Source organism: Phialemonium atrogriseum (assembly GCF_030411735.1).
Source record: "Phialemonium atrogriseum strain 8032-3 unplaced genomic scaffold QBC33scaffold_27, whole genome shotgun sequence".
In the NCBI taxonomy this organism is placed as follows: Eukaryota; Fungi; Ascomycota; class Sordariomycetes; order Cephalothecales; family Cephalothecaceae; genus Phialemonium; species Phialemonium atrogriseum.
The window spans coordinates 177,767-202,699 of NW_026848164.1; the positions used below are offsets into that span (position 1 = coordinate 177,767).

General features: G+C 53.2%; 9 protein-coding genes across 9 annotated transcripts; 4 read left to right on the forward strand and 5 right to left on the reverse strand.

Annotated features, from left to right (window-relative positions):
- Positions 1-258: 258 nt before the first annotated feature.
- On the forward strand, positions 259-1,575 carry QBC33DRAFT_580697 (kinase-like domain-containing protein; the record flags this gene model as incomplete). The annotated part of the gene is made up of 3 exons (XM_060431215.1): positions 259-357; positions 436-731; positions 825-1,575. 3 exons carry the CDS (start codon positions 259-261, stop codon positions 1,573-1,575), a joined length of 1,146 nt encoding a protein of 381 aa, XP_060280197.1.
- Positions 1,576-1,995: 420 nt separating this feature from the next.
- On the forward strand, positions 1,996-3,268 carry QBC33DRAFT_596260 (chaperonin 10-like protein; the record flags this gene model as incomplete). The annotated part of the gene is made up of 4 exons (XM_060431870.1): positions 1,996-2,114; positions 2,179-2,957; positions 3,023-3,074; positions 3,166-3,268. The coding sequence occupies 4 exons, from the start codon at positions 1,996-1,998 to the stop codon at positions 3,266-3,268; spliced, it is 1,053 nt and encodes a 350-aa protein (XP_060280198.1).
- Positions 3,269-3,486: 218 nt separating this feature from the next.
- On the reverse strand, positions 3,487-8,233 carry QBC33DRAFT_580699 (uncharacterized protein; the record flags this gene model as incomplete). Its single annotated transcript, XM_060431216.1, has 9 exons — positions 3,487-4,707; positions 5,325-5,949; positions 6,026-6,705; positions 6,783-6,863; positions 6,898-6,925; positions 7,004-7,212; positions 7,330-7,413; positions 7,667-7,792; positions 8,231-8,233. 9 exons carry the CDS (start codon positions 8,231-8,233, stop codon positions 3,487-3,489), a joined length of 3,057 nt encoding a protein of 1,018 aa, XP_060280199.1.
- Positions 8,234-9,180: 947 nt separating this feature from the next.
- On the forward strand, positions 9,181-10,659 carry QBC33DRAFT_596272 (succinate-semialdehyde dehydrogenase; the record flags this gene model as incomplete). Its single annotated transcript, XM_060431871.1, has 1 exon — positions 9,181-10,659. The coding sequence occupies one exon, from the start codon at positions 9,181-9,183 to the stop codon at positions 10,657-10,659; it is 1,479 nt and encodes a 492-aa protein (XP_060280200.1).
- A 139-nt stretch (positions 10,660-10,798) lies between these two features.
- On the reverse strand, positions 10,799-13,128 carry QBC33DRAFT_613419 (general substrate transporter). The gene is made up of 8 exons (XM_060432536.1): positions 12,630-13,128; positions 12,465-12,559; positions 12,349-12,408; positions 12,204-12,289; positions 11,871-12,133; positions 11,425-11,795; positions 11,248-11,361; positions 10,799-11,191 (listed from the first exon to the last, which is right to left on the reverse strand). The coding sequence occupies exons 1-8, from the start codon at positions 12,982-12,984 to the stop codon at positions 11,030-11,032; spliced, it is 1,506 nt and encodes a 501-aa protein (XP_060280201.1). The 5' UTR covers positions 12,985-13,128; the 3' UTR covers positions 10,799-11,029.
- Positions 13,129-13,481: 353 nt separating this feature from the next.
- On the reverse strand, positions 13,482-14,423 carry QBC33DRAFT_548473 (uncharacterized protein). Its single transcript, XM_060428854.1, has 2 exons — positions 14,206-14,423; positions 13,482-14,138 (listed from the first exon to the last, which is right to left on the reverse strand). Exons 1-2 carry the CDS (start codon positions 14,269-14,271, stop codon positions 13,920-13,922), a joined length of 285 nt encoding a protein of 94 aa, XP_060280202.1. The 5' UTR covers positions 14,272-14,423; the 3' UTR covers positions 13,482-13,919.
- Positions 14,424-16,496: 2,073 nt separating this feature from the next.
- On the reverse strand, positions 16,497-19,331 carry QBC33DRAFT_498439 (heterokaryon incompatibility protein-domain-containing protein). Its single transcript, XM_060425617.1, has 2 exons — positions 19,248-19,331; positions 16,497-19,187 (listed from the first exon to the last, which is right to left on the reverse strand). The coding sequence occupies exons 1-2, from the start codon at positions 19,302-19,304 to the stop codon at positions 16,896-16,898; spliced, it is 2,349 nt and encodes a 782-aa protein (XP_060280203.1). The 5' UTR covers positions 19,305-19,331; the 3' UTR covers positions 16,497-16,895.
- A 444-nt stretch (positions 19,332-19,775) lies between these two features.
- On the forward strand, positions 19,776-21,043 carry QBC33DRAFT_548482 (uncharacterized protein). The gene is made up of 2 exons (XM_060428855.1): positions 19,776-20,216; positions 20,330-21,043. The coding sequence occupies exons 1-2, from the start codon at positions 19,915-19,917 to the stop codon at positions 20,676-20,678; spliced, it is 651 nt and encodes a 216-aa protein (XP_060280204.1). The 5' UTR covers positions 19,776-19,914; the 3' UTR covers positions 20,679-21,043.
- A 1,054-nt stretch (positions 21,044-22,097) lies between these two features.
- Positions 22,098-23,994, reverse strand: QBC33DRAFT_458477 (siderophore iron transporter; the record flags this gene model as incomplete). Its single annotated transcript, XM_060424887.1, has 3 exons — positions 22,098-23,364; positions 23,459-23,746; positions 23,822-23,994. The coding sequence occupies 3 exons, from the start codon at positions 23,992-23,994 to the stop codon at positions 22,098-22,100; spliced, it is 1,728 nt and encodes a 575-aa protein (XP_060280205.1).
- Between the last annotated feature and the right edge of the window lie 939 nt (positions 23,995-24,933).

Sequence of the window (24,933 nt, forward strand, 5' to 3'; positions counted from 1 at the left end):
ATCGGCATGTTCGGAAATCCCTACCCGACTCCGATTGGCGTGGAACTTCGACGAGAGAAACAGGTTGCCCTTGGCCATGCGGAATGAGTCATGGCCCCTTATGTTCACCGAGAATGAATTTCTGGGGACTATCAGGAACCAGACCCACCGCTCCTCGAAGGAAGAGACCACATGTGTAAGGGAATGCCTATATGGGGACCGGGCCCCCATGTCCTGTGGTTAATTAGATGCCCCGAGTTCGTCCTGTTCAGTGTCGCCATGGCGGGCAATGTAAGACAGCCTATTGACATCTCAGCGCTCAGTGAATACGTGCGGGAGAATGTGCCTCTAATAAAGCTTCCCATCAGCCTCAAACAGGTAAAGCCTCCCTCTCGTTTCCTTGGATGCCCCGAATGTGACGCACAGAAGCAACTGACGGCAACCAACTACCCACAGTTCAGTCATGGGCAATCCAATCCTACTTATGAAGTCACTTCATCCGTGGGGTCACGATTCGTGCTGCGGAAGAAGCCCCCTGGAAGCTCACTCTCCAAGAGTGCCCATCGGATCGAGCGGGAATATCAGGTTATACAGGCTCTAGAGCACACCGACGTGCCCGTACCCAAGACATACTGCTTCTGCGAGGATCCTTCTGTCATAGGAAGCCCATTCTACATAATGGAGTTCTTGGACGGCCGGATTTTCGAAGATCCTTGGTTGCCTGATCTCACGTCCGCGGAGCGTACCACGATGTGAGTGACTCCTTTTTTGCAGGTCAGGGCACGCGACTGCCCGGGACAATTTCCGTCATGGTTAACTGCTAACCAAGAAAACGTACTCAAAAGCTGGAAGGAAGCCGTTCGCACATTGAGAAAAGTGCATTCAGTCCATCTATCGGACATCGGTCTCGGAGGTTGGAAGAAGCCAGCCAGCTTCTACAGTCGTCAGCTTAAGTCACTTGGCCGTGTCTCTGATGCACAAGCTCGTACAATACACCCTTCCACTGGGCAAGAAGTTGGACAGTTGCCGCACTATGACGAACTTGTCTCCTTCTTCGCAACCCAAAGATTCCAACCTGCCGATAGGAGAACACTGGTGCATGGAGATTTCAAGTTGGACAACCTGGTTTTCCACAAGACAAAGCCGGAGGTGATCGGCATCTTAGATTGGGAGATGGCGACTGAGGGTCATGCGCTCTCGGATCTTGTCAACCTGACTTCGCCATTCCTATGGACAGCCGGGCAAGTTCCGCTATTGACAGAGCTGGCGCTGACGGATGACCTGAAAGAATTACAGGCGAAATGTTCGGCCGGGGATATTCCCGGACTGCCAGGTTTCGACCAGTGTCGGGTGTGGTACAAAGACGGTGCAGGTTCGGATATAGGAGGCCAGGAGGATATCGACTGGGCCGTGGCGTTTAGCAACTTCCGGACTGCTGTTGTTATGCAAGGGATCGCGGCGAGGTTCGTAAATGGCCAAGCGAGTGGGGTCAAGGCGAAGGAGTTCGCTTCGCAGACGGTGCCATATGCCCTGTGGGCGCAGGCCCGAGTCCAAATGATCAAACAAAAAAGAGAACAGCCACTTGGCAAGCTTTAATCGAAATATCTGGTCTCATTTGACCTAAAAACTGGAAACCCCTCGGTACAAGAAAAGTCGTGCATGACTAATGCAGAGAGAGGCCTGACTCAGGGGCGGATTTGCTCCTCCGTTGCTATTGTCCTCGACCCAACCCGCATTTCCGCGAAACCCTAACCCACTTGACCGGGATGATGAACCCGTTCCTGTCAGTTTAATCCCTGTATTGTGAAATACGTGCATCAATAGGCCAGTATGGTACCTGAGATGTGTACAGAAGATACAGCAGATGGAAATCCCAGTATATCAACACCAGCGTCGGATCAAAGCGATCGGTAGACGGGAATACATACAAGGCGCTTTATCCCAACCCCCAAAGAAGAAACATACCCCTGCCCAGCAAAACATTCAATTTAACCCCTTCAACATCCCCCAGACACAATGCGTGCAGTTGTTCTGAAAGGGGTGAGAAACGTTGTGGTAGAGGAGAGACCAATACCAAAGATTCAAGATCCCAAGGATATTATTGTCAAAGTCCGATACACAGCATTATGCGGCAGGCAAGCATCACCCCCCCGAGCCCCCCATACGAGGTCCCCTCTTGTTTCCGTCTAACTTATCCAGCGAACTCCACGTCTTCCGCGGCCACCAGCCCTCGGCGACGGATTTCATAATGGGCCACGAGTTTACCGGCGTGATTGAGCAAGTAGGATCCGCGGTGCAGAACCTCCAGCCAGGAGACCCGATCGTCTGCCCGTTCACAATCAGCTGCGGCGAGTGCTTCTACTGCGCGCGCGGGTTCTCGTCCCGCTGCGAGAAATGCCTTCTCTTCGGAACACCGGCATTGGATGGCTCCCAGGCAGAGTACGTCAGGGTGCCGCTGGCGGAGACGACTGTGGTCAAAGCCCCGAGCGGCATCGAGGATATGAAGCTCTGTCTCATGGCGGATATCTTCCCGACGGGATTCTTCGCCGCAAGCGCCGGGCTCGGGACGCTGGATCCCGACGTTGTCAGCGACAGCGTTGTTGTTCTGATCGGCTGCGGGCCCGTGGGGCTTTGCGCCTTGATCGCAGCCCTTGAGTATCGGCCAAGGGCGCTGTTGGCTGTTGATGGGATCCAGGCCCGGCTGGATACGGCAAGGGATCTTGGTGCCGAGCCGTGGAACTACCAAACCGATCGGCAGGGTCTCTCGGAGCGTGTCAAGGAACTGACCGCCGGCCGTGGAGCCGACGTTGTTATCGAGGTTGTGGGCCTCAGCCCAGCCCTTGACATGGGATTTGAGCTACTCCGGTCATGGGGCATTATCTCCAGCGTTGGCGTCCACAATGGCGAAATCCCCTGGACGGGAAACCAAGCCTACGGGAAGAACCTGACGATCAAGATGGGGAGGTGTCCCGTGAGAAGTACGTGTCGTAATGCTACTATCATGAGTCGAGACTCGTCTAATCAGATTCTCTCCCACACACAGGTATCTTTCCGCAGGCACTCGAACTCCTTGAAAAGAAGCAGCACTTATTAAGGTGAGTTGGTATCCGGTAGATAGATGCTCACCCCTCCCCATCAAAAGGAATGAGGATGGACGGCAGCAACTCTCGCTGATCAAGGTTGCAGCTTCATGACCGAAACCATCATGCCCCTCAGCCAGGCTGTCGAAGGTTATGAGATTTTTGACAACATGAAGGTTCACAAGGTCATCTTCGACGCGGCGGAATAGGGGTAACTGGCCACGCGGCAAAGCTCGAAACGTGAGGTAAATAGTCAGAACAGAACATTACAGGACCACTATTAGGCGAAACATGATGCCTACAAAAGCGATTGCACCTGAGGTGACCATGGCATTGCCAGAGAAATGGAGAATTGTGGTCAAGTTGTGTCACAACAGGAGAGAGAGGTTGCTCCCTTAATTAATATCTAATTAGCTGCTAGGCAGCCTTAATCCACCTTCACTCCATCCAGCGTCTTGACGAGTTTGCCGTCCATATATGTTCCGTCAACAAGGTATTTTCTGGGCTTCCCATTAACCGGAAGTTCATCTAAAAACTTCCACCGCGCCCTTTGCTTCCAGCCAGCCTCGTGCCAGTCATTCAGCCCACCATTTGGGAAGAACGGAATTGTGCTCGTTAGAGAGGGGTCGTGGGCAATCATGACCAGGACTCGATCATTTGCATCCAAGGCGGCCAAATGTCCGATACTTTGACGTGCCAGTGGGGGATCGACATACCACGAGTCGGCGCTGGCGCAGGGTTTGTAGTAAGGGGCGGTCCTGGCGTTTTCGGGGTCAGGGTGGCAAGTAGTGAAGAGCGAGCACGGATAACACTGCCCTGACGATGATTTCTGGCCCTCCTGGTGGCCGATTTCGTCTGACTTGAAGGACGCTGGCATAGGGACGTATTTCGTCGGTCTGAAGGCTCCCCCAAAATGGCATATGTCTCCTCCGAGGAAGGCGAATGTATCCTGGGTCGTCCGGACAAGGGCTGAGAGGTGGCCGAGTGCATGGCCGGGTGAATCTAGAATGTACAGACTACCGTCGGCGAAATAGTCACAGGCTCGAAACCCGGCGATAAAAAGGTCGTCGGGGAATGCGATCTCGCGGACATTGCGGCCCTGCAAGGCATCCTCAAATACAGGGGACGCCTCAACCGTGGGATAGCCGGGAAGGAAGTGCTTGGAAACCCCGGGACCAACCAGCAGGTCCATGGTGCGTGGAAACGTGCTTGGGTCTCCGATGTGGTCATAGTGATGATGGCTCACAATCGCCGCCTCCAGGTTGGCAAGGTCGACTCCGCCCTCGACTAGGATATCGGCAACGTTCTTGTCGACTTTGATTCCGGGGACTTTTGCGTCGATCGTCTCGCATATCGGGGCAGGCAGGTTCCAGAAATCCTTGCGACAGCCCAGGTCGAAGAGCAGCTGCTTTCCCGACACCGAATGAGTTATCAGAAACGCCACCGTTGGGAAATTCATCAGCTCGTGGCCTGCTATCACTGGTTCGACTAGCGTCTCGGCAGGGACTGTGAGGTTACATGTCGTGTCAATGGCGGAGAGCAAGCAGATCGGCCCTTGACCAGGAATGTCCAAGGTTTGGGCCGCAACTGGAGGGATGTCCTGGGGAGGGAACATTGTACCAAGAGACGATAGTGGGGAGAAACTGAACTTGGTTGATCGCTTGGACTAATTACTTCTCGTTGACGTCTTGATATTCTCCCTTCCCGAGCCTTTCTGCAGGCCATCCTACTGAGGGGGTAGATACTGGACTAATTTGCTAGTACACAAGATCATTTCGGCCGAAGTCCTAGCTAGCGGTGAGCTGCAGAGTACAAAGTGGGGTGCGTGGATGGGGATTTGGGGGGTCTAGGCAGGAACCATTATTACTCCCCATGCCATGAGTCATGGTCATCTAGCATGTCTGCGTATCAAAAGCGTCGGACTATTTCCGAATTGCTACGGGCTACGACGGGAATAGATCATGGATTTCCGATGGAGAGAACCCAACCAAACCAAGCATCTAACCATGCCCTTGTCACCGGCATGTGTCAAGCCAACCCCCTAGTATCCAACTCGCTCATTCCCAAACCCAGTTCCTGCGCCAGATGCAGTGACCTATCATTTCGAATCCACCCAGCCATGGTCTGGAGGTCTTGTGCGGCGGCAAGTTGTCGGCACAAATAGCCCGGCTCAGAGATTGACTCCCATTCTTCTTCCTCGGCAATATCAATATCCGTGTGGCCAACCCCTTGTCCGTGGCTCAGCCGGAATGAGACGGGCCTAACATTCCCCGTCTCTCGGAGTAGTAACCACCTGAGCTTGACCGGGATGTCTGTCTCTTCTGGTAATCGGCCTAGGCTTAGGCTCAGGTCGATAGCCAATGCCATTTTAAGATAGCGGGTCGGACTTCGTCTAAGGATGTCGGTCCAGTCATCGTCACGATGCTCTCCCAGGGACAGGACACTGGCTGATTGAGTCGGATCCTGCCACGATCGCATCGGCTCGTCAAGGCAGGTTCCATCCCAAACATACCTGATTGTCCTGCACACCCAGTCAACAGCCTCATACTGCGGACGGTACTCTTTCATAGCTTGGATCAGGGTATTGAGCCTGTCCTGCTTCTCGGGTGCTCGAGGACCGGCACAAGTCGACATGTTGATATCCAGCATATGCAGCGCCAAGGGCAGCGCGGTGCACCCAACTGCACTGCTGGGCAACCAACGCACCAGACGAAACTGGAGGAGATGTTTCAGGCAGTCGGTTATACTTGTCGCGGCTTCCCACAGCTCGGTCCCACCGTCGTGTGAATCGTCCCGGTAAGCCAGCTGTTGGCATCCGAAGCTTAGCTCAGCGGATGCTGCGGGAAGACGGAGCTGGAGTTCATAATTGCAAAGCGCCAACCTGGCTGAGCTGCGGGAGGAAATGTCAGTTGAAGGTTGCCTGTTAACCATTGGAATTGGTGAAGAAAGATGGAATTTATCATTACTGGTAGTACATCCAGATCAAACTGGAGTAGAGGGTAATCATGTGGCTGTGACAGGTGGTATCAGGGGTGTAATGGGCGTCTGCAATGGCCGGTCGCATCACTGAATTTGCCCTGTCACGCCAGCGTCGTAGGGTCTCCCTGCACTGCTGGATCTTTTCTACCGGGTCGTGGCCCATAAACTCTGCGCCGCCATGGACTGGAGTGGGATCGGTTTGGTACACCAACGTCAATACATCTGTGAGGAAAACGCACAGCTCCGTCATCACCGCCATAATCTTGGCGATGGATCGTTTCGCGTCGGCACTGTACACTCTTGAGCGTTGAATCTCATCTGATAGGTCTTTGCATCCAAGGGGCGCATTAATTCCAAAGGCGAAGTGGTGCCCTGTGATTTGAATGCCCCTCCGGACACAGAGGGGCATGATACGGTCGCGGATAATGCAACACCACCAAAGACGTTTGAGGACATTTTGCCTCTTTGCATGATTCAGATCCGAATCTTGGCCGGTGCTTGCGTATTTGTCTGCTTCCACGGTCTTGGCGTAGCGGATGGCTACACCAAGCCAGGCGCTGTTTGGTTGCTCCGGGCCCGGACTAGGAGGGGGACACCAGTATGTCAGCAGAAGCGCGGCTTGTGCGATTGGGATCGGATCCGTCTCGGTTGCCAGGTCGTACAGGAGCTGGGGATGCCAATATCGTGTTAGCTACGGGGGAAAGAACGAGCGAGCTTCCTGCTCTGCAAGGTGGGTTAGGTTACCTTGGCCCTCGCGTAGAAGCAAGTTTTTGCTGCCCATATGCTTTGGAAGCCCAAGTCGTTCACGATTTCCAGAGACACAAACTTGATTGATTATTAGTCAAGGGTCTGTCAAAACTTTGGGGAGGCAAGCTCGGGAGCTTACGCTGCATGAGGCGAACAGGATTGATTGGAACAACAGCAGAGAGAAATGCTTGTTCTCTCCGCCGGCCTCTCCACAGTACATGTCCCAAAAGTCCCCTTCGTTGAGGAGGGGAAGCATCGGGTGTACATGCAAGAAATAGCGTCTTAGGAACTCATCGACGATCGGCTTGGTGGGCAGTCGAAGACATCCTTGTAATTCGAGGTGACAGATATCGCAAGTCCGGACACTGAGAGGTCTCCAGCGGCCCCAAAAAGAAGCCGAGGTGCAAGGACCTGAGGTGGAGAGAAGCTGAGCCTTGAGACGTGCTGGTCCCAAATCTTGGTTCTCTAGAGTCGGCTCGTCCCTAAAGAGATCACTCAGCGCGGTCATCATAGCATCAGGCGCTTCATTCCATCCTTGTCCCACTTCAGACGCGGGGCCGCGAACGTCCTCTTCAAGCGCCCCTATATGATTTCTCATAGGGTTGCCAAGCTCACCCGTGATTCCCCCCTCGATCTCAAGAGTACACCAGTTATCGTTATCACAAGATGTGTCCAAGCATTTTGGGCTCAGCTTTTCAGTCGGAATCAAACTCGGAACTTCGCTGCCGACCGCCATACACGGTCCCTCAGATGAGTCTGTCGTCCCTGGCAGTTCTCTGTGACTCCTGCGACTGTCAACTTGTCAGCAGATTTTCTATTTCCCACCTCTTTGACCCCATGTTCCAGTCCCCTTACTCTGCTCTATTGACCCGAGAAGTAACTATGCAGGCGTGGTTGTCAAGACGGCAATTTGTGCAGGGAGGCGCCGAGCGCATGACATCGCATCGGACTTTGCGTCCGCGGCACCGGAGGCAAGCCCTTAACGCTCTCCGTCTACCCGTCGGCGTCTTTGGATATCGCGTGGCTTTAAATGGCTCCATCTTGCTCCGATATCCTTTATCTTTTACTTGGCAAGGACTTATACAGGTAGAAGGGAGTTCGGTGTTTCGAAGTGGTCAGCCGTTTTTGAAGATTTCAATGGAGACTGGATGAGGTCGAATGAGTAGTGGATTTGAAACTTCGGAGTGCTACTAACTCATTACACCATGCTCTCGGAGCGGACGTAAGGTGGAACTAGGGGCAATCGGAAATGCCAATCCCGCCCGGCCCAGCCCACGCCGGCCGAGGCACATTCTTATCCTGCCAAGCCAAGGAAGCCGCCTGGTCACGAATTATAATTTTCCACCCGGACTTCCCACCAAGATTCGACCCAAGGCATCTCGAATAGACCTCTGCATGCCTTCGGCAGCTGGCTTTCCTCCCTTACTTTCGACAAACACGTGGACCATCGCTCCGACCGCCTTGACCTCGGCCACGCCTTTCTCAAATACGCCCACCTCATACGTTACGCTGGACTTGCCGATAGAGCTGACTCCGAGACCCAGCTCGACGACGGCTGGGTAGGAGATGGGTCCGAAGTAGTCGGTGTGTGACTGCACAACGAGTCCACGCTGTGATGACGCACCTGCACCTGGTTGGAGGTTTGCAAACTCGATCAGATAGGCGTTGACAATAGAGTCAATCCTGACGCATAGTTTTAATTAGAAGACAGCGTCACACATGCCTGTTTTTTTTTTGTTTTTTTTTTTCATTTTTTTCAGCATAGACGCCACTTACATGAAGTTGTAAACCGAGTTGTTGACATGTCCATACATATCATTGTCGTTCCTATCAACACCTCTGAGGTTATCTTTCTGTCTGCGAGAACGTGTTGCGGTGCAGGGTAATAATACCATCTTGTTCTGTACTGCAAGGTAAAGCCATAATCGCACCTAGTCCGCCGTTTAAGCTGGGCAACGTCAATCATGTTTTCCAGAAGATGTCCCGAGGGGAAGTATTGCAGCTACAGCCCCAGCAAAAATATAAGACAAGTGAAAGGAGGCGTGAGGGGGATGGACAGGTGCTAAGCTCCGTGCCTAATAAATGTAAGGAGCAGTGCAACAAAAATACAAGATAATTAATCAGTGAACGATATCGAAAGTAACGGCACCGACCCTACGATTACCTTGGCGAGGTGCCGGGATTGTAATCCCGCGCGGAACTTTGCGAAATGGGTTTCTTGGGCGATTCACACAAAACCTCCCGTTGTATTTAATTAGTTCTGTAATATTAAGCCAACAGGCGTACGCAACGCATTTCATTCCCGGAACAAGCCGCGCCATTTGCTGGCCCCGTCTTTCAAGATAGCTGTAATCAGCAAGCAACACATTTTCTGATCACCATTGGCGAAGTAATAATGGCCAACTACCATCCTCGCGCAGTCCAGCATGCCATATCCAATCCATCACTCTTGCACGAATCAGCCTTTATCGGAGGCAATTGGGTCTCCAGCTCGAAGACATTCCCCGTGTACAACCCGGCTACCAAAGGCGTGATTGCCAACATCGCCGATCTAGGTTTGGATTCCTTCAAGCAGGCCATTGACCATGCCCAAACGGCGTTTGAAGAGTTCCGGAGCACCACGGAGCATGGCCGGTCTCGACTGCTACACAGATACGCCGCGCTCATCAGGGCCAATGCCAAGGATCTAGCCGTGATTCTGACCATGGAGAACGGCAAGACGCTGGCCGAGGCTGAAGGCGAGGTCGAGTACGGCGCAAGCTTCATTACCTGGTTTGCCGAGGAAGCCGTCCGCAACTACGGAGACATCGTCCCATCGCAGCATCCCGGAACCACAAACTTCATCGTCCGCCAGCCCGTCGGAGTCTGCGCAATCATCGCCCCGTGGAATTTCCCCATCGCCATGATCACCAGGAAGTTGGGACCGGCCCTGGCTGCAGGCTGCACGGTCGTCATCAAGCCGCCGAGCGAGACGCCGCTGTGCACCCTGGCTCTCACGGAACTCGCCCAGCAAGCCGGCTTCCCGCCCAATGTGATCCAGGTCGTCCCAACTCGTGACAGGACAGCTGTCACCGAGCTCTACACCAACCCCGCCATCAAGAAGGTCAGCTTCACGGGCTCGACCGGGGTTGGAAAGATGATCGCCGAGAAGGCCGCCGGCACGATGAAGAAGGTATCGATGGAGCTGGGCGGGAATGCCCCGTACATTGTGTTTGACGACGCCGACCTGGACAAGGCCGTCGACGGTGTTTTGGCGTGCAAGTTCCGCTGTTCCGGACAGACCTGCGTCTGCGCGAACCGATTGTTTGTGCAGCGAGGCATCCACGACGCGTTCGTCCGGGCCCTGTCGGAGCGCATGGGGGAGTTCAAGGTCGGCTCCGGCCTCGATCCCAGCGTCACACACGGACCGCTCATCAATGGCGCATCGGTGGCCAAGGTCAAGAGCCACATTGACGATGCCGTCGCCAAGGGAGCAAAGCTTGTCTGCGGTGGCAGCATCAGGGACGACCTCGGCGGATATTTCATCGAGCCGGCCCTGTTGACGGGCGTGACCCCGGCAATGGCTGTGGCTCGGGAGGAGACGTTCGGGCCGCTGGCACCGGTGTTCACGTTTGACACCATTGAGGAGTGCATCAAAATGGCCAACGATACGGAGTTTGGGCTCGCTGGGTATTTTTTCTCAAATAACCTAAAGACCATATGGCATGTGGCTGCCCAGCTCGAGGTGGGCATGGTCGGCGTGAATACAGGCAAGATAAGTGCTGCTGAGGCCCCGTTTGGTGGTATCAAGGAATCGGGATTGGGGCGGGAGGGAAGTAAGTATGGTCTCGCCGAGTTCCAGGTGATGAAGAATATAACGCTTGGAGATATGTAATAAAAACACACGGGATTTCGCGTCAGCAAGATTTCACTTACCTAATTAGATGGCCAGTCCCTATCCATTCGAGATATGTCCCGGCAGCCTTCTCGTGGGGAATTAGACGCCGATGCTTGAATTGATCACCACTCAGCTACGCATATCGAGTCTACTACCATACAGATTTCTACCAGCTCACCCATCAAGGTAGATCCTCGAGGCGACACGCTTTTTATCCTGCTTCTGACATGTCCAAGGACTCCAGTCTATTTATGTAAGTCCCATCAGCAGAGCCCATTCTATCAGTGTATTTCGTCCAAGTCTGATTTGTTCACAGACGGTGTCTAAGTATACTCTAGTACAGGTAGGAGAACGTTTACACGTAGGGCTACGCTAGGCTGGTATGGTCGCAGCGCTCAGGCGCGTCGTTGATCTTCTCTGGAGAAGAAAAGGAATCCGTGCCGGATGCAGGGACTGAAGTATCTACCATTGTATGCCGTGGATGTTTGACGAAAATGAAGTCAATCTCTTCAAGTGTTTTCCCGCTTGTCTGTACATAAAATGAGTCAGCCGTCCGCGACTACCTATGTAGAATAGAGAACTAACCTCTGGAAGGAAGAAATAAGTAAATGGGATGCCGAGGACAAGCATGATGCAAAAGAGGAGGTAGATCTTCCATCCGGTATTTGCAATGGCTGGGGGCGTCATTTGGGCGATAACCTAGCGGGCAGATGTCAGTCCGTGACTCAATGTCAATCATATTGACACAAGTTGTCAACTTACAAAGGTCCAAATCCACTCTGAGAAAACTCCAACCGCCGACCCAATGTGTCTCAGGTGCAGCGGCGTGATCTCTGGAGCGTATAGCCAAGGAATGCTGTTCCAGGACATGCCGAAGGATATCTCGTAGAGAAACAGCATTGCGAGGGCCAGTTTCGAGGAGGCTGTCGTATTGACAGCAATACCAGCAGTGAAAATCACCATGGTGATCGATAGGGCAGTCGAGCCAAGCATCAGCATAGGCCGCCTGCCAGCTTTATCCAGCAGGACCATCGGCGGGAAAGTACCTAGCCAGAAGGCAATCTGAATGAAGCCGGCAACAAGAAGGCTGAGATCCTTGGATAGTCCAACGTTTGTCTCGAGAACAATGGTAACTAATTGGCAGAGGCGTATGATTAGCCTTGGCAATGGTAATTAATAAGAATTAACCAAACTCAGGCTGGCCTTACCGTAAAATGCAATAACGTTGATCCCAGTGAATTGTTGGAAGAATTGGATGAGGAAGCACAGAACGAGTCGTCTAGTGTTCTTGGCTTCGGTCTTGTCGTTGATTAGATCCTTGATAGAGAGCTTGGTAGACTCTTCCTCGAATCTAATAACATCCTCCATTTCGCGCTCGGTACGCTTGACTTCTGGATCATCTTCTGAACAATCGAGGAGTCTCGCAAGAACAGAAATGGCCTCAGCCTTCCGACCATGCGAGTAGAGCCACCTGCATGTGTCTTCATTAGCCATTCGCTGCTCCATCGCCAACGCTCATGGAGAGAGGAGGCCTATTATACCTCGGAGTGTCTGGTAGGAACGGGATGGTGAAAATTGTAACCAAAGCAAAGAAGTTTTGGAAGGCGATTGGGAAGCGCCATACAACCTATTGAACCATGAGATTGGCTGAAAACGACAGAGAGTATCGAGTGTGGTGGCGCTTACGTCTCCCGTGAGATTCCTGACCGTGCCATAGTCCAGCCAGTACGCGACAACAGTTCCGAACTGGTGACAGGTTAGATCACATCAATAGAATAATGCGAATTTGGCCATTCACTAACGATGACAATGGACATTTGCCTCGAAACCGCACGTCCTCTGGAGCTAGGTCTGGAGCACTCTGAAACATAAACCGGGATGGTAGAGGTATTCATGCCTAAACACGTAGTTATTAAGTGATCAGCTAGGTTGTCGCCCTTGAAAGGGGAAGTAGCGAGGAAGCTCACCATTGCCTATGCCCGAGATGATCCTACCGGCAATCATTTGGGCAGACCCATAGCAGCTTGCCTGGATGGCGCCGCCAACCACCATGATAATGCAACCCCAGAAGATGGTCCTCTTCCTACCCAATCTGTTGCCAGCCAGACCAGCGACAATGCATCCTGCCAGGCAGCCAATGTGGTACAGGGCAACGATGGTCCCAAGATAGCTTGGGCTGGGGTTCCCTAAAGCCTCGAGGAAGCTTGGATGAGTGACTAAACCGCCAAGGACACCCTGATCATATCCGAATAGTAGGTAACAACTACCCGCACTGATCGAGATGGCGGCGCGTAAAACTCTCCCTCTTGCTGACTGAAACATGGCTGGGAGGAGGGTAAGCAAATACCTACGTCGGTACGAGACGCAGAAATTCAAGTAACCAAAGAGCGAACTTTCTAAACGGAAGCATTTAAAGACTCTCCCTCCTGAACCAACGCGGGGAAGTTTTCCGGGGCCCCAGACCCGACTAGAAGGTTGGCAGGTACCTTGGGACGCCGTTTTAGAGCCCAACCCCATGAGTCATGGCAATTGCTTACTCCTCCTGGGTCCCCACAGGTGAGCGGGGGGGTTTGGAGAAAGACCTGCTCCCGCGCGGATTTCCTATTTCCGATGTCTCATTTCCGATGGAATATCCTTCCGGCAAAGTGGCGGAGGCACCGTGACACGCGGATTTGTTAGATATATCCTGCGATGCCATTGGGACGCCCAGACTAGCCCGTGGCTCTGACCTGAGGAGTACGGCGAGGAAAGGGTGAAGCGCATCGCGGCAGACAGACACCCCTGAAGGAGCTCGCCGATAACTGCTAGGCACGGACGGGGTCTGCGTAACCGAAGCCATCTACGAGTAAAATCGAGAATGGAACCCAAACCCAAAACGAAGAACACGTTTACTCAATTGCACCACACACATGTCGAGGCATCCGGTCGAGGGAGGCATTCCTGGCACTCCGAGCACCCTCTTGGGCCAACCGATGGCAAACTGCACCAGTAGAGCTGATTGACCTGGCATTGAACGCTATCTTGTCCTTATTAAAGTGGTTACCTGGCAGCCCCTCACACGCCTGGAATTGAATGTCCAGTGAGGATGTATTCCCCGAGTTGCGGATATGAACATCCACTCTAGGGGATATAACATCTGATAGATGCGGGATTTCCCCAGTGCTCCAAAACATGGCATCCCATCGCTGCGTGTCTCGGCCGTCCGCGGTCCGTGCAGTGCGGGTCGCTATGGATTGACATTCAGCTAATGGATACGGTCATTTGAAGCTGTGAGGAAACATACCTGTACACAAGGCAAACACCGTTGGCAAGCAGAGAAATAGCTCTAATATTGCCCAGGTTAGTAAAGGCACCAGTGCTGGTAGAATGAGCCGAAAAGCAGGTTCATACTCTGCCGTGCCAGTATCAACGCATAGTCTATCATGGATAGGATGATCGGAGTGATGGTGACATTGATTGTCCCGATTGAAGATGCCCTAGGTAATTAATGTTGGTCAACCTGTCGTGACAAATATCCAAGCAGGCTTGATGGAAGATAATTACAATAACATCCTGAGCCGTTGCGAACGCGGCGATGGCCAGAAGAATTGGGACGTTGAATGAACGCATGTTGTAGGTAGTATCGGGACGTATTGGCAAGCCTGTCGGTGTTGAATATTTGAGAAAGTATCTGAGATGGAATCTCTGAAGTAAAATGTTTGTGGGTGGGAACTGATGGGGCACAACGGCCGGCCTCACTGGCTTATATATACATTCGAGCTCACTGCAAATTGATTCTCGCATCTGTTTCCGCGCGAATCTTCCAGTCGAAGATGCCACCAGAGTCATATGCTAACGTAACCAACAGATGTAAACCGAGAGGTATGTATATCAGTAAAGGTCTCAGGCCAGTCTTAAAGATCCACTTCAGTGAGCTGCTCTTGGGAATGCCATGACGATCGGGCCAACCCCTCTGCTGAAGAACCTTAACCCGCCTTGTGTTTGTCTCACCAGCCTAAGACAAGGATAGCAGGTAGAGGAGAATTACCAGCATAAAGCTGCTAATAGCTACCTAAGTACCTAGTATCAATGTGGACATATCCGTACAAGGTCAAGTAGATCCATACCAGGTGCCAAACGTGGCAATATATTTGTCATACTCCAAGACACAATGCCCTGTTACGATCAACCTAACTTGCAGTTGGACCACTTGGCCCCTCAATGAACCATTGCGATACTATCCACTGGCACAAAGCTATGATTCAACCGTGTACAGTCATAGGAGATGGTTTGTGGGGGTGGGGGTAACGTCCGTGGAGTCTTAGTTCCTCCAGGTGGGAATATTTCTATAGGGCTGTCGCACAGCACAGCACAATGGCTGTTTTGGATAGTCTCACTAGCCATACCTCACCCTACACATTCCCATTGGCGATGCCCTGGTCTAACGGTTTCCGGGTGCGAGGGGTTTGCTGAGACAGATATTCGCTCGCATGTTCTAGCTCTATTCTTCGCCGCCAATTGCCGACTAATTTGGATATCGGGCCGACATATTGGGTAGTAGGTAGCTCTCCTCTGGCATCTGGAGTTACGTATAATTGGTAACCGAGTGTGACCAATCGGGCCGTTAGATGTCTCAATGTGCCACGTTGATCCAGCCAAAGTGCAAAGATGACGCTGATACCCACGTGGGGCTAAGCCTCAGTCAGTTAGCCAGGGGAAAGAGCAGCCGACCATGATTCTAGACCTACGTACATAAGACATTAAGACTGATGCGGAGAAGAGAACAGGTGGCCCCACGGCATGGCGGGCGGACATCTGCTGCTCGCGGCTGCAAAGTCAATGAATGTGGCTGAGTTCGAGAGATTTCCAAATACTAACCCCTCCTCGTCCTCCCTTCCGTCACATCGCCGTTTGTTTCCCGGCTCAGTCCGCGACGCCATCGCCAAAAATGTCGAGCCCTGAGGCGCAGACACTCTACAATGCCCTTACCTACCTTAAGACTGAAGGGCCGGAACAAATATTATGTCAGTTGATTGTAAATCCATGGCTGCGAAGGTACTGATAGTTTCCAGCATTGGGCACTCTACGAGAAGGGTAGTGCGCCACCTAAAGGTTTCAAATACCATGCTACTGACGTTGGCAAACCGTCTGGAGATATGGTATATGAACACGTGGAGGTGCAAGATATGCAAGGTCTGCAAGGTCTAACAAGTTTCCCGAATATGGGGTGTCTCAGAGTGGGCGGGGTGGCTTCCCCCGAAGTTGTGCACAAGTGTCTGAACCGTTCCCTTGATGAGCAAATCAGCCCTACCTAAGCATGGAAAAGCGGTGGAAATGCCGCGTTTGGGCCACGGAATATCTCAGATACCTGGAACGGGCGGGAATCGTATACCTTCCACCCGGAGTTGGTGTGTATGAAGATCATCCCTTGCGGGATCAAGAATCCTTGATCCCAACTGACGGTCTTGCAGATGTACAGGAGATTGAGCAGGCATGCTGGAGAGCAGGCGACTACTATTATGACGTGAAGAAGAGCAACAACGCAAAGAGTCCCGCGATACTCAACGACTTTTCTTGGCTGCTTGGGGGAGCGCCGACAGCAGATCCGTCGATCTCATCCTAACCCCAGTATCAACATCAACCCACGTCCGAACAGGGTTATTCAGCATCCAGGCCCAGGACATTTGAGGCCAGACAGCTGTGATGATTGAAGGAGCAGAGATTGGTCGAGGAACACCGCGGGAGAAATGCAAGGGGGACAAACGAAGGGCTGGGTCGATGTTTGGCCTTCCGAAAATGGGAACCTAGACCCACCATTTCTGGAACTAGTACTTTTTGTCGGGGGTTATGTACTTCTTGAAATTCACCGTATGTAGGTAGGTAGGTGTGCAGTAAGTTCAGTGCATGTATCTCAGCGGATGGCGTAGCTCTAAGTGCTGATGAGAAGCCCTGGATCTGGGACTATCATGGTGAATTTTTTAATACCAAAGAATTGCCGTGTCACGTTCAGCAGCAGATATCGATACGGGGAGCCAACCGCCGCCTCTGATTCAACTATCTTGAGATGGAAAATAGCGTGGGAATCTTCTCCGTTATATCCAGGTGAATATCTTCAGCTTCCCCAAGAGCGCTGCGTTATATTTCCTACTCATATAGCTTGAAGGAGGTAATTTGACCTCAACATGCCGCACTCGGGAGGTGGATCGACCTTTCCTGTTGCCACAAGCGGTTTGCGTCACTTGTTCTCAGCAAGCTCAGGTAACGGTCCGACGGGCTGTCCCGTGACCGATACGGATCCTGGTCCACTCCAAGCCGCGTGCCTCGAACATCTCTCCGTACATGACGCCATGGACATAGCACTCGCCGACAACCCTAAACTCATTTCCCCTGATCTTCCTTAGAATAAACGGTACTCGGCCGCCCCGTAACACAAACACACCGTCCTCTCGCTCCAAACTCGGCGGCCCAATACCAATGTAGCCTTTGCTGGCTGTGGTGAAGACCCGTCTAAAATAGCACATCTCCTGCATGGCCTTGCGATAAAGCGAGGAATTGTTTTCGGCCAAATACTGAGGAAGGACGCTGCCTGTCGATAACATGCCAAGGGTGAAGACGTTGTATAGTCCTGGCGCCCATGGCTGCATGGTGAACGGCGCTATGGGTATGGTGTGCTTCTCAGTTCGAATCAGGAGAACACAGTTCTTATGGTCGCCTTCGATTGTAAGAAGTCGTTCGGAGAGGATGGCCGAGACATCGATGTCCCCAGATAAGGCACCCTCAGCTCTGAGTCTGTCCATTTCGTTTTGCAGTCTTATCTCGACGGCGGACTGCATACAAAAGCCAGCGAAGTGCCGCCGCCATTCGTCCGGCACAGGATCAGCTGAAACCGTATCGCTGTTCGCAATTAGGGTCTTCCAGAAGGCGTCGACCATAGCCTCACCGGTGGGATATGGTTGGAACAGATCCACAAGCCTTGCGCTTTCTTCGAGAAACTGCTCTTGGGACTGCGTTTCGTAAGCCGGCCCCGTAAGTAAGACGTCGTCAACCTTGTAAGCATCGAGTTCTAGAACGTCGGGATCATCGAAATGGCACATCACTTCTTCTTGACCACCTGCAATGTATCCCATCGCAGTTGCGTTATTTTGCAGGCCAAGGATTGTCGACCTTTGAAAAACGTCGAAATTTGGGACCCAAGACGGCAGAGTAAAAGACTCTTCGCGGAGGGACATATCCTCGACATGTGACAGGATGCCTAGTGATCCTTTCTCAAGCAGGTACCGCGTCGCATCGCGGAACACTTCGGTGTATGGTTTCCCATAAGACGGCAGCAAAGCTGCCGGTATCCGGCCAAGACTCGAGGCCGCCACCAATCCCAGCAGCGCATAGATTTTGTCGTGCAGGAAATATCTGGATGTCTTGCATCGCCTCAGGGAACCTAACAGCTGCTCGAGACTTTCGGTTTCTCCCGCCTGGAAATGCAGTCTTCTGTTGTAGAGGCTGGCGATGAAATCGACGCGTCCGATGTCTTCGACGATGTCGACCATATCGACTAAAAGAGGTTTAACGTACCTCTCGGCGTGTGAACGGATATAAGCCTCTTGCAGATGGGTGATCCATCCAGTATGGTACAAGAAGACGGCAGCATTGCCAAGTTCCTCGAAGGTGATGGTATGACTGCCACACCTGACCTCTACTCTGGGTCCGAGGACGATCTCTTGAACTATCCACAGGCGCTGAAAGACATTGCGCCCAAGCAGTTCCATGAAAGGCCACCATTCGCTGGAAGTCACACCGGGTAACCCGTATCGGCTCTGGTGGTCGTCCGAGTGGAGGTGTGCTGGTGAGGGATATGGCTCTCCACGGTCTCGCATGCTGCAAAAAAGGCCATGAAGGATCCTGATCATATCAAACGCCTTGCGAGTACCCTGATTTTCCTCGCCTAGCCATAGGACAACTTGTTGGCCTTGTTGATACACCTGCCGCATCAACGGTATCTGCTGTTCCTTCTCCCTCGCGTCTCCCTGATTGATGCAAAGCTGGTCAATCCAGAGCTCTTTGTCGCAGTTGGTGCGGATACGATAAAGCAAGTCGGCCAAGTTCTTAGTAACCCGAATTTCTTTGCCATCACAAGACACCGTGTCGTACTCTTCTCCTCCGGATTCTGGGTGCCAGGTATAGCTGATGGCTTGGTAGTTCACTGCGGACACTGCTGCCTCGTTTTCACTCGGAATTCGATGTTCGGCAAAGGATATTTGCAGCCGCTCTTGATCCTTTCCAGGCTTTAACGACAGCAAACGGATGGAATCGCCGGCGGTAAGAGGCTCGTACTCATATGTGCTCGCGCTCGATATGAGAGAATCATGTTCCGTGGTTGACCGCGGAACTGAGGCTGTGCCATCGGAGGGTCCCATAGTCCGTCTGCGATTAAAGCCAATCCGTGTTGAAAACCGCCTGGGGCACTTGTAAATCATTCCAGATCTTGGACGCTTCGGAGGCTCCACTCGTTTACCACAGCTGAAAAATTCAAAACGGGAGGCACAAATTATCTGTTACAGTTATGGTTAGATTTTACAGCTGGAGGTCCTTGGGAGGGAGGGGCTATTCACCTCATGTCCACGAGATTGTTTCAGTAATGAAACGCCGATACACGCGCACCGTTGCATGTCTGAGCTGGCATGCGGTAATTTTGCTGTTGGCTGAGAAGAGGGGAAGGAGGGTGAAAGGACTATCAAGAAGAGCTGACTTCGAGATCAAGGGGCAAAGTGGGTCCTGGAAGGAAGGAAGCCTCTGATTGGGTGGGGTGGCAGGTCATAGCCAACACCGGGAAGGAAGCACTGGTCGCCCAATCGAGACGTCTTCAACGCAAAATTTGTTCGGCTCTTCACCAAGATCCGAGGGGTTTTCTCTTCCATGCTCAATCGAACCTCCTCGAGCTGGAGCATTCTGTCAACCAAACCACATCCAGGACTGGCCAACCGCAAGAATAATGCACGGATTGACCGATCAGCTAGTGCTATTAATCCACATTACCTACCTAGATACAGAATAGATCTCCCTAGCCGTAGGTGGCGATTGGCTGCCAAGTTGCTGTTGGTTGTGTCTTGCATGATGTTCCTGCACGCACTGCATCCTTCCCAAACAATGCCACAGCTGTAAGACCCAGCCAGAACGCCCTTCCTTTCCTTCCTCCTTACCCCGCCCTCTCGCCTCCCAATTAATTGCTATCCGGGTTTCAAGATCCCAAAGCACCAGTACGACCGTGGGGCAGCGACAATGGCCTACATATGCCAGACAATCAACATCATAACGTTCCGAGATGGCTCCGAGGTAGTGACGCCGATCCGCAAGGTCGTCCTCGAGAACTCCCCCGTCTTCCAGCGCTGGATCCGGAGCCCCGACACGGCGCCCGACGGCATGGACCGAGACGACTGGCGCTTCCCGTCAGTGGATCCCGAGGTCATGCGCGCGCTGGTGCGCCACCTTGAGAACTTCAACGCGCCCGTGTATTTCGACGTGCCGGTAGAGCGCTACTCAGCCCTGCTCATAGGGCTCTTTAATCTTGCCCTGTCGGCTGCGTATGTCACTGATTAATTCTTCTCCCCAACCCACGCCCTTTCCGGCATCCCAATGACGCGGGGAGATTGGAGAGCTTTTTATGCTGATTGATGCAACCACTCTGCACATGCAGGGTCCAACGCCTAGCCGACCAAGCATTTGTGATGCTGACAAAGCCGCAGTATAGCGTGAACGCTTTTCTCGAGATCATCGTCCTGGCAGACCAAGCGAAGCTGTTGGAGAACAAGTGGTTTCGCACCTGGGCCGTGGCGTACTTTGCGCGGATCAGGCACGAGTTCCAGGCGGCTGGAAACGTGGGGTTGAGACAGGCCGTGGCGGGCGGCGGGGAAAGCACTTGGCTCCTCTGCTCGGCGCTTGTGTCGATTGTGGCGGATCTGGCCGCAGAGCATGGGTATTCCGGGGGTCAAGCCGAGATCAGTGCATTGTTGACGCCGGAGGCGTCGCCGAATAGGCGTGCATGATGTGCTGCCTCACTTGGGTTGTGGATTGTTGCTGGTTCGGAATGGGATTTCTGGCTTGGAATTCTGGTTTTCTCTGTCGTAAGGAGAGAGCTAGAGAACGTGACCTATCACTGAGATGCGGCAGACTGTGATTTCTTGGTTCAGGTTGCTTCTATTAACTCCATATAGGTAACTGGCCATGACGAGCGAATCAGTCTTTGGAAAACATCGCATTGGTGGCTGTGAGGAATGCAGGTAGCTTCCTGGTATGTCAGAGTGTGGTATGCGACTTGCCACTAGTCCATAGACGAGTGGGAGGTGTGTTATTCCCTGGAATGGATCGACGGATCTGCGAATAAGTGCGACAAATTTGGACTTGATTGGTCACACAGTGACATGAGGAAAACACGATCCCTGTGAACAAGAAGGCTCTAAACCCAGCCAAGTCTTGGTGTACTTGACGATGCCTACTTCCAACGAAGACCCGTTGGAAGTCCTCTGGCTTTTCGGCGGTTCCGATAGCATCTCTTGTGAAGCATTCCTTCAGCTGGCCCCTCGCAATCCGCCATCGCCCCGCCGAGTCCATGCTCATGGCGATGGTCATGTTCCCGACGCCCTCGATGAGGGAACTCATCAGTTCGGAGTAGTCCTCCTGCTCCTGCTCCTCCTCCTCCTCCTCCTCCTTCTCGTCGCCGCCAACTTCCTTCCCATAATAAAGACATTGGATGCTGGAAATCCCCAGGGGTTTTTATTTTATTTTACTTTATATATGCCTCCCCTGGCCGAGCGACAGTGGTGGGCCCTGCAAGAACCTCCATCCATGGATTTGTATTGGGTCTTCACGGACTTTGTATTTGTAGGTACTGAGGTACGAGTAACCTACGGCGGTAAGTACGCTGAGGTACGGTATTTAACTTGCTCATGCCTCCTGAAATTGGGATGGAGAGACGCCGAAGATCTTGGCATAGGACCCACAAAGCCTCGCATTGGACTAAAAAATCGGTGACAAGCTCCCCCCCCTGTTATCAGTTACCAGGGACCCATGACTGCGTGGGGGGCCTCGAGCCGATGACGGAGATATTACCGGCAGGTTCACATTTTTGATCCCCTACATGATGCGGGTGACGATGGCAGCTGAGACCTGGGTATCATGTTTTCTATCAACAAACTGTGCAGCGAAAGTCGGCGGGCAATCGAGACAAAAACAGGTAGAGGTTGACCAAGTTGAAGAAGGGAAAAATAGAGGGATATCTTGAAAAATAAATAGTCAGCGCGACTTGCAAGCAAGCTGCTGGATGAAACGGCCCCCCGCCCACGCCGCGCATTAGTTACTAGGTAGGTAGGCAAGAATCCACAGTACGCAGTACACAAGCTTCTTGCGGCGGGGCTGGAAGGGATAATGCCATGTAAATGAAATGGCAGCTCCAGGTCCTCCCGCGTCTAGATCACATTACCCTTGACCTGCTTCATGTTCTTGACGTTGATGTCCCTCCAGAAGAAGACGCTCGCGAGGGCGATGAACAGAGTCACGGTGGACGCGATGAGCATGTACCGCTGGGTATCGCCGTAGGCGTGCATGATGGCGGAGCGGGTGGGGTCGCCGATGGGGTAGGAGAGCTGGGTCCCGATGTCGCCGTAGATTGCGGTGAGGTTACCCTGCGACTCGGCGGGCAGGTAGCGGGCCAGCCTCTCGGGGAAGACGCTCGTCCAGATGGCAGTGGCGATGGTCTGGCCGACGGCGCCGCCGATGCTGGAGAACATGGCCTCCACGGCGAGCACGATGGCGACGTGCTGGTGGCCGACGGCGGCCATGACGGCCAGCTGCTCGCAGATGACGAGGGTGCCGCCGGCGACGGCGATGAAGATCTGGCACATAATGATGTAGCCGATGTTGACGCCCGGCTGCCGGAAGTTGATCATCAGGGCGACGCCCAGGATGGTCACGGGCATGCCGAAGCCGATGGCCACCCACTTGAAGTGCCCGTTCCAGCGGATGAAGAGGCCCGTGACGATGGCCCACAGGCACGAGCCCATGCTGTAGATGTTGCTCACATAGGTCGCGTGCTCGGTGGACAGGCCGTTGACGACCAGCAGGAACGAGAAGAAGAAGCTGTTCCAGATGTAGAAGCTGGCGAAAATGGTCCCTGCCAGGACGCACGCCGACATTATAGTCCGGTCAGTCAGCAGCTGCCACGGCAGCATCTTGACCGGCGCAAAGTACTTCTCCCACGCGGCGAAGGCGACGAGCAGCAGGCCGCCGAAGATAATCATGCAGATGACGAGCGGAGACCGCCAGCCGTCAGCCTGGTACGAGTACAGGCTGAAGGGAAGCAGGAAGAGCGCCAGGCCGCCCGACGAAAGGAGCAGGCCAAGGGCATCGAATTCAATGGCGTAGTGCCAGACAGACCCCAAGGCGCTGCGCCCGCTAGGCTCCTTCTGCAGGAAGCCCATCTTCTTGGCCTTGCGCAGATTGTACCAGAAGAGCGCGAAGAGCGGAAGCGTGACAGCGGGTGTGACGATGGCGAAGACGCCAAAGCCCCAGTTGAGGCCGATCCCGCCCGGCCTCGTGACTGACTGGGCGATATAGCCGGCGATCCAGGTGGTAATGAAATAGGGAGACGAGGCGTAGGCAAACATGAGCGACCGGTTGCGGAGCGAGGACGTGTCGGCAATGAAGATGCTGAGCGTGTAATCCAAGCCGTTGTATCTGCAGTGCAGGAGTGCCCGGGTCAGCCATGGGTATTCCAGTCGGGAATGCGATATTTGAGCCAGAAGACACGAGATTGGAAACAATTACTCACCCGACCCAGTAGAACACCTGCGCGGCGGCATAGGTCTCGACATTCCGGCATGCGGCCATCATGATGATACCGAGGGTGCAGATTATGATGGAGACGAGATAGCCCTGCGGACGGCCCCATACGTCCAAGATCTTGGCCAGGGTAAGCTTGGAGATGCCGCCGATGAGGCTGGACATGATGTTCACTGCTGGTGTCAGCGAGTGATGGTCGAATTTGCTCGTGACATATGTCGTGAGGGTGCCGGTAGTGCCCTGCTGGGTGGAATCAACGAAGTAGATGACCCATATCCTGCAATCGATCGACGGCCGGGTTAGCGACACAGAAATCAGAGCGGGGAAGGGGGAATGGGAGGGGTTGACGCACATCACGTAGGCCACGATCAGGGCCGTCTTTGTCCACACCTTGGTCGTCGCCTCGATCTGCTTAACACCATCCTGGGCATCAAGGGAAATCTGGTCCGTGTCCGACTCGTCGGCGTGGGCCTCGGGATTGTTCACCACGGGCCCGGACTTTTTCTCGTCATCAGAAAACCCCATGGTGCTGGAATTGGCTTGTGACAGGCCTGAGAAAGAAAAAGAGGGAGAAGTCAAGTCTGGGCGGCGGGGATCAACTTGACTGGAGGTTGCTGCCGAAGCTATGGAGGGGCATCGAGGGATGAAGAAGCAAAAGAAAACGGGAAATCACAGGCCAAAATACCCAAATATATGTCGATCCGGGCTGCCATACTGGATCTGGCAGGAGCGACACAGGATCCCGGTCTTCTCCCCCTCTCAGGGCTGTCTTTGCAGCAATTGCAGGTGGTGTTTATTGCATCGACCAATTACGCCCCGCTCCAGCAACCAGGACCCGTTTCGTGCCCCACGCCCACACCCCGAAGAGGAAATAGTCCCGGTTGAAATTTTTATCAGATCCGCGAAACGCGTTATCTGATCCGCTCCCTTTGGCGTCATCGGCTCATAATCGGGCTAGCCGAGCTTGGAGCGTTGATCTAACCCCTGCCCGCTCCCAGTTCTCTTAACGTAAGACTTACGGCTTTTGTCGAGCTTGGAGGCGCTGGCGCACCACACCCACGCCATGGCATGTTTCTTTTCCCTTGTTGGGGCAAGCTGCATAGCGCGATTTCGGCACCAACCCGGCATGTTCCAGCGACGAGATTTCTGTCTTGTATCAGCACTGCAGGTAATCATAAATCACAACGAACCACCAATAAATTTGATTGCTGGAGGTGTGGCAATATGCATTGCCGTACCACAGTAGTTCCAGAATGCCGACCTGGGACCTGGGACCTGGGACCTGGCTCCAGATCCACGATCCATCGCGTTATTTCGCCGAATCCTTCGGCACGCTATTAGATATTTAAAGGGCCGGGACTTGGCCCAAGGGTTTTGGGTTCTTCATCCTTCCCTTGCTTTTCGTGCTAGCTCCTAGTCTCGGCCGGTAGTTGGCTTTTTCCCGCGGTATTTTCTCTCAAATCT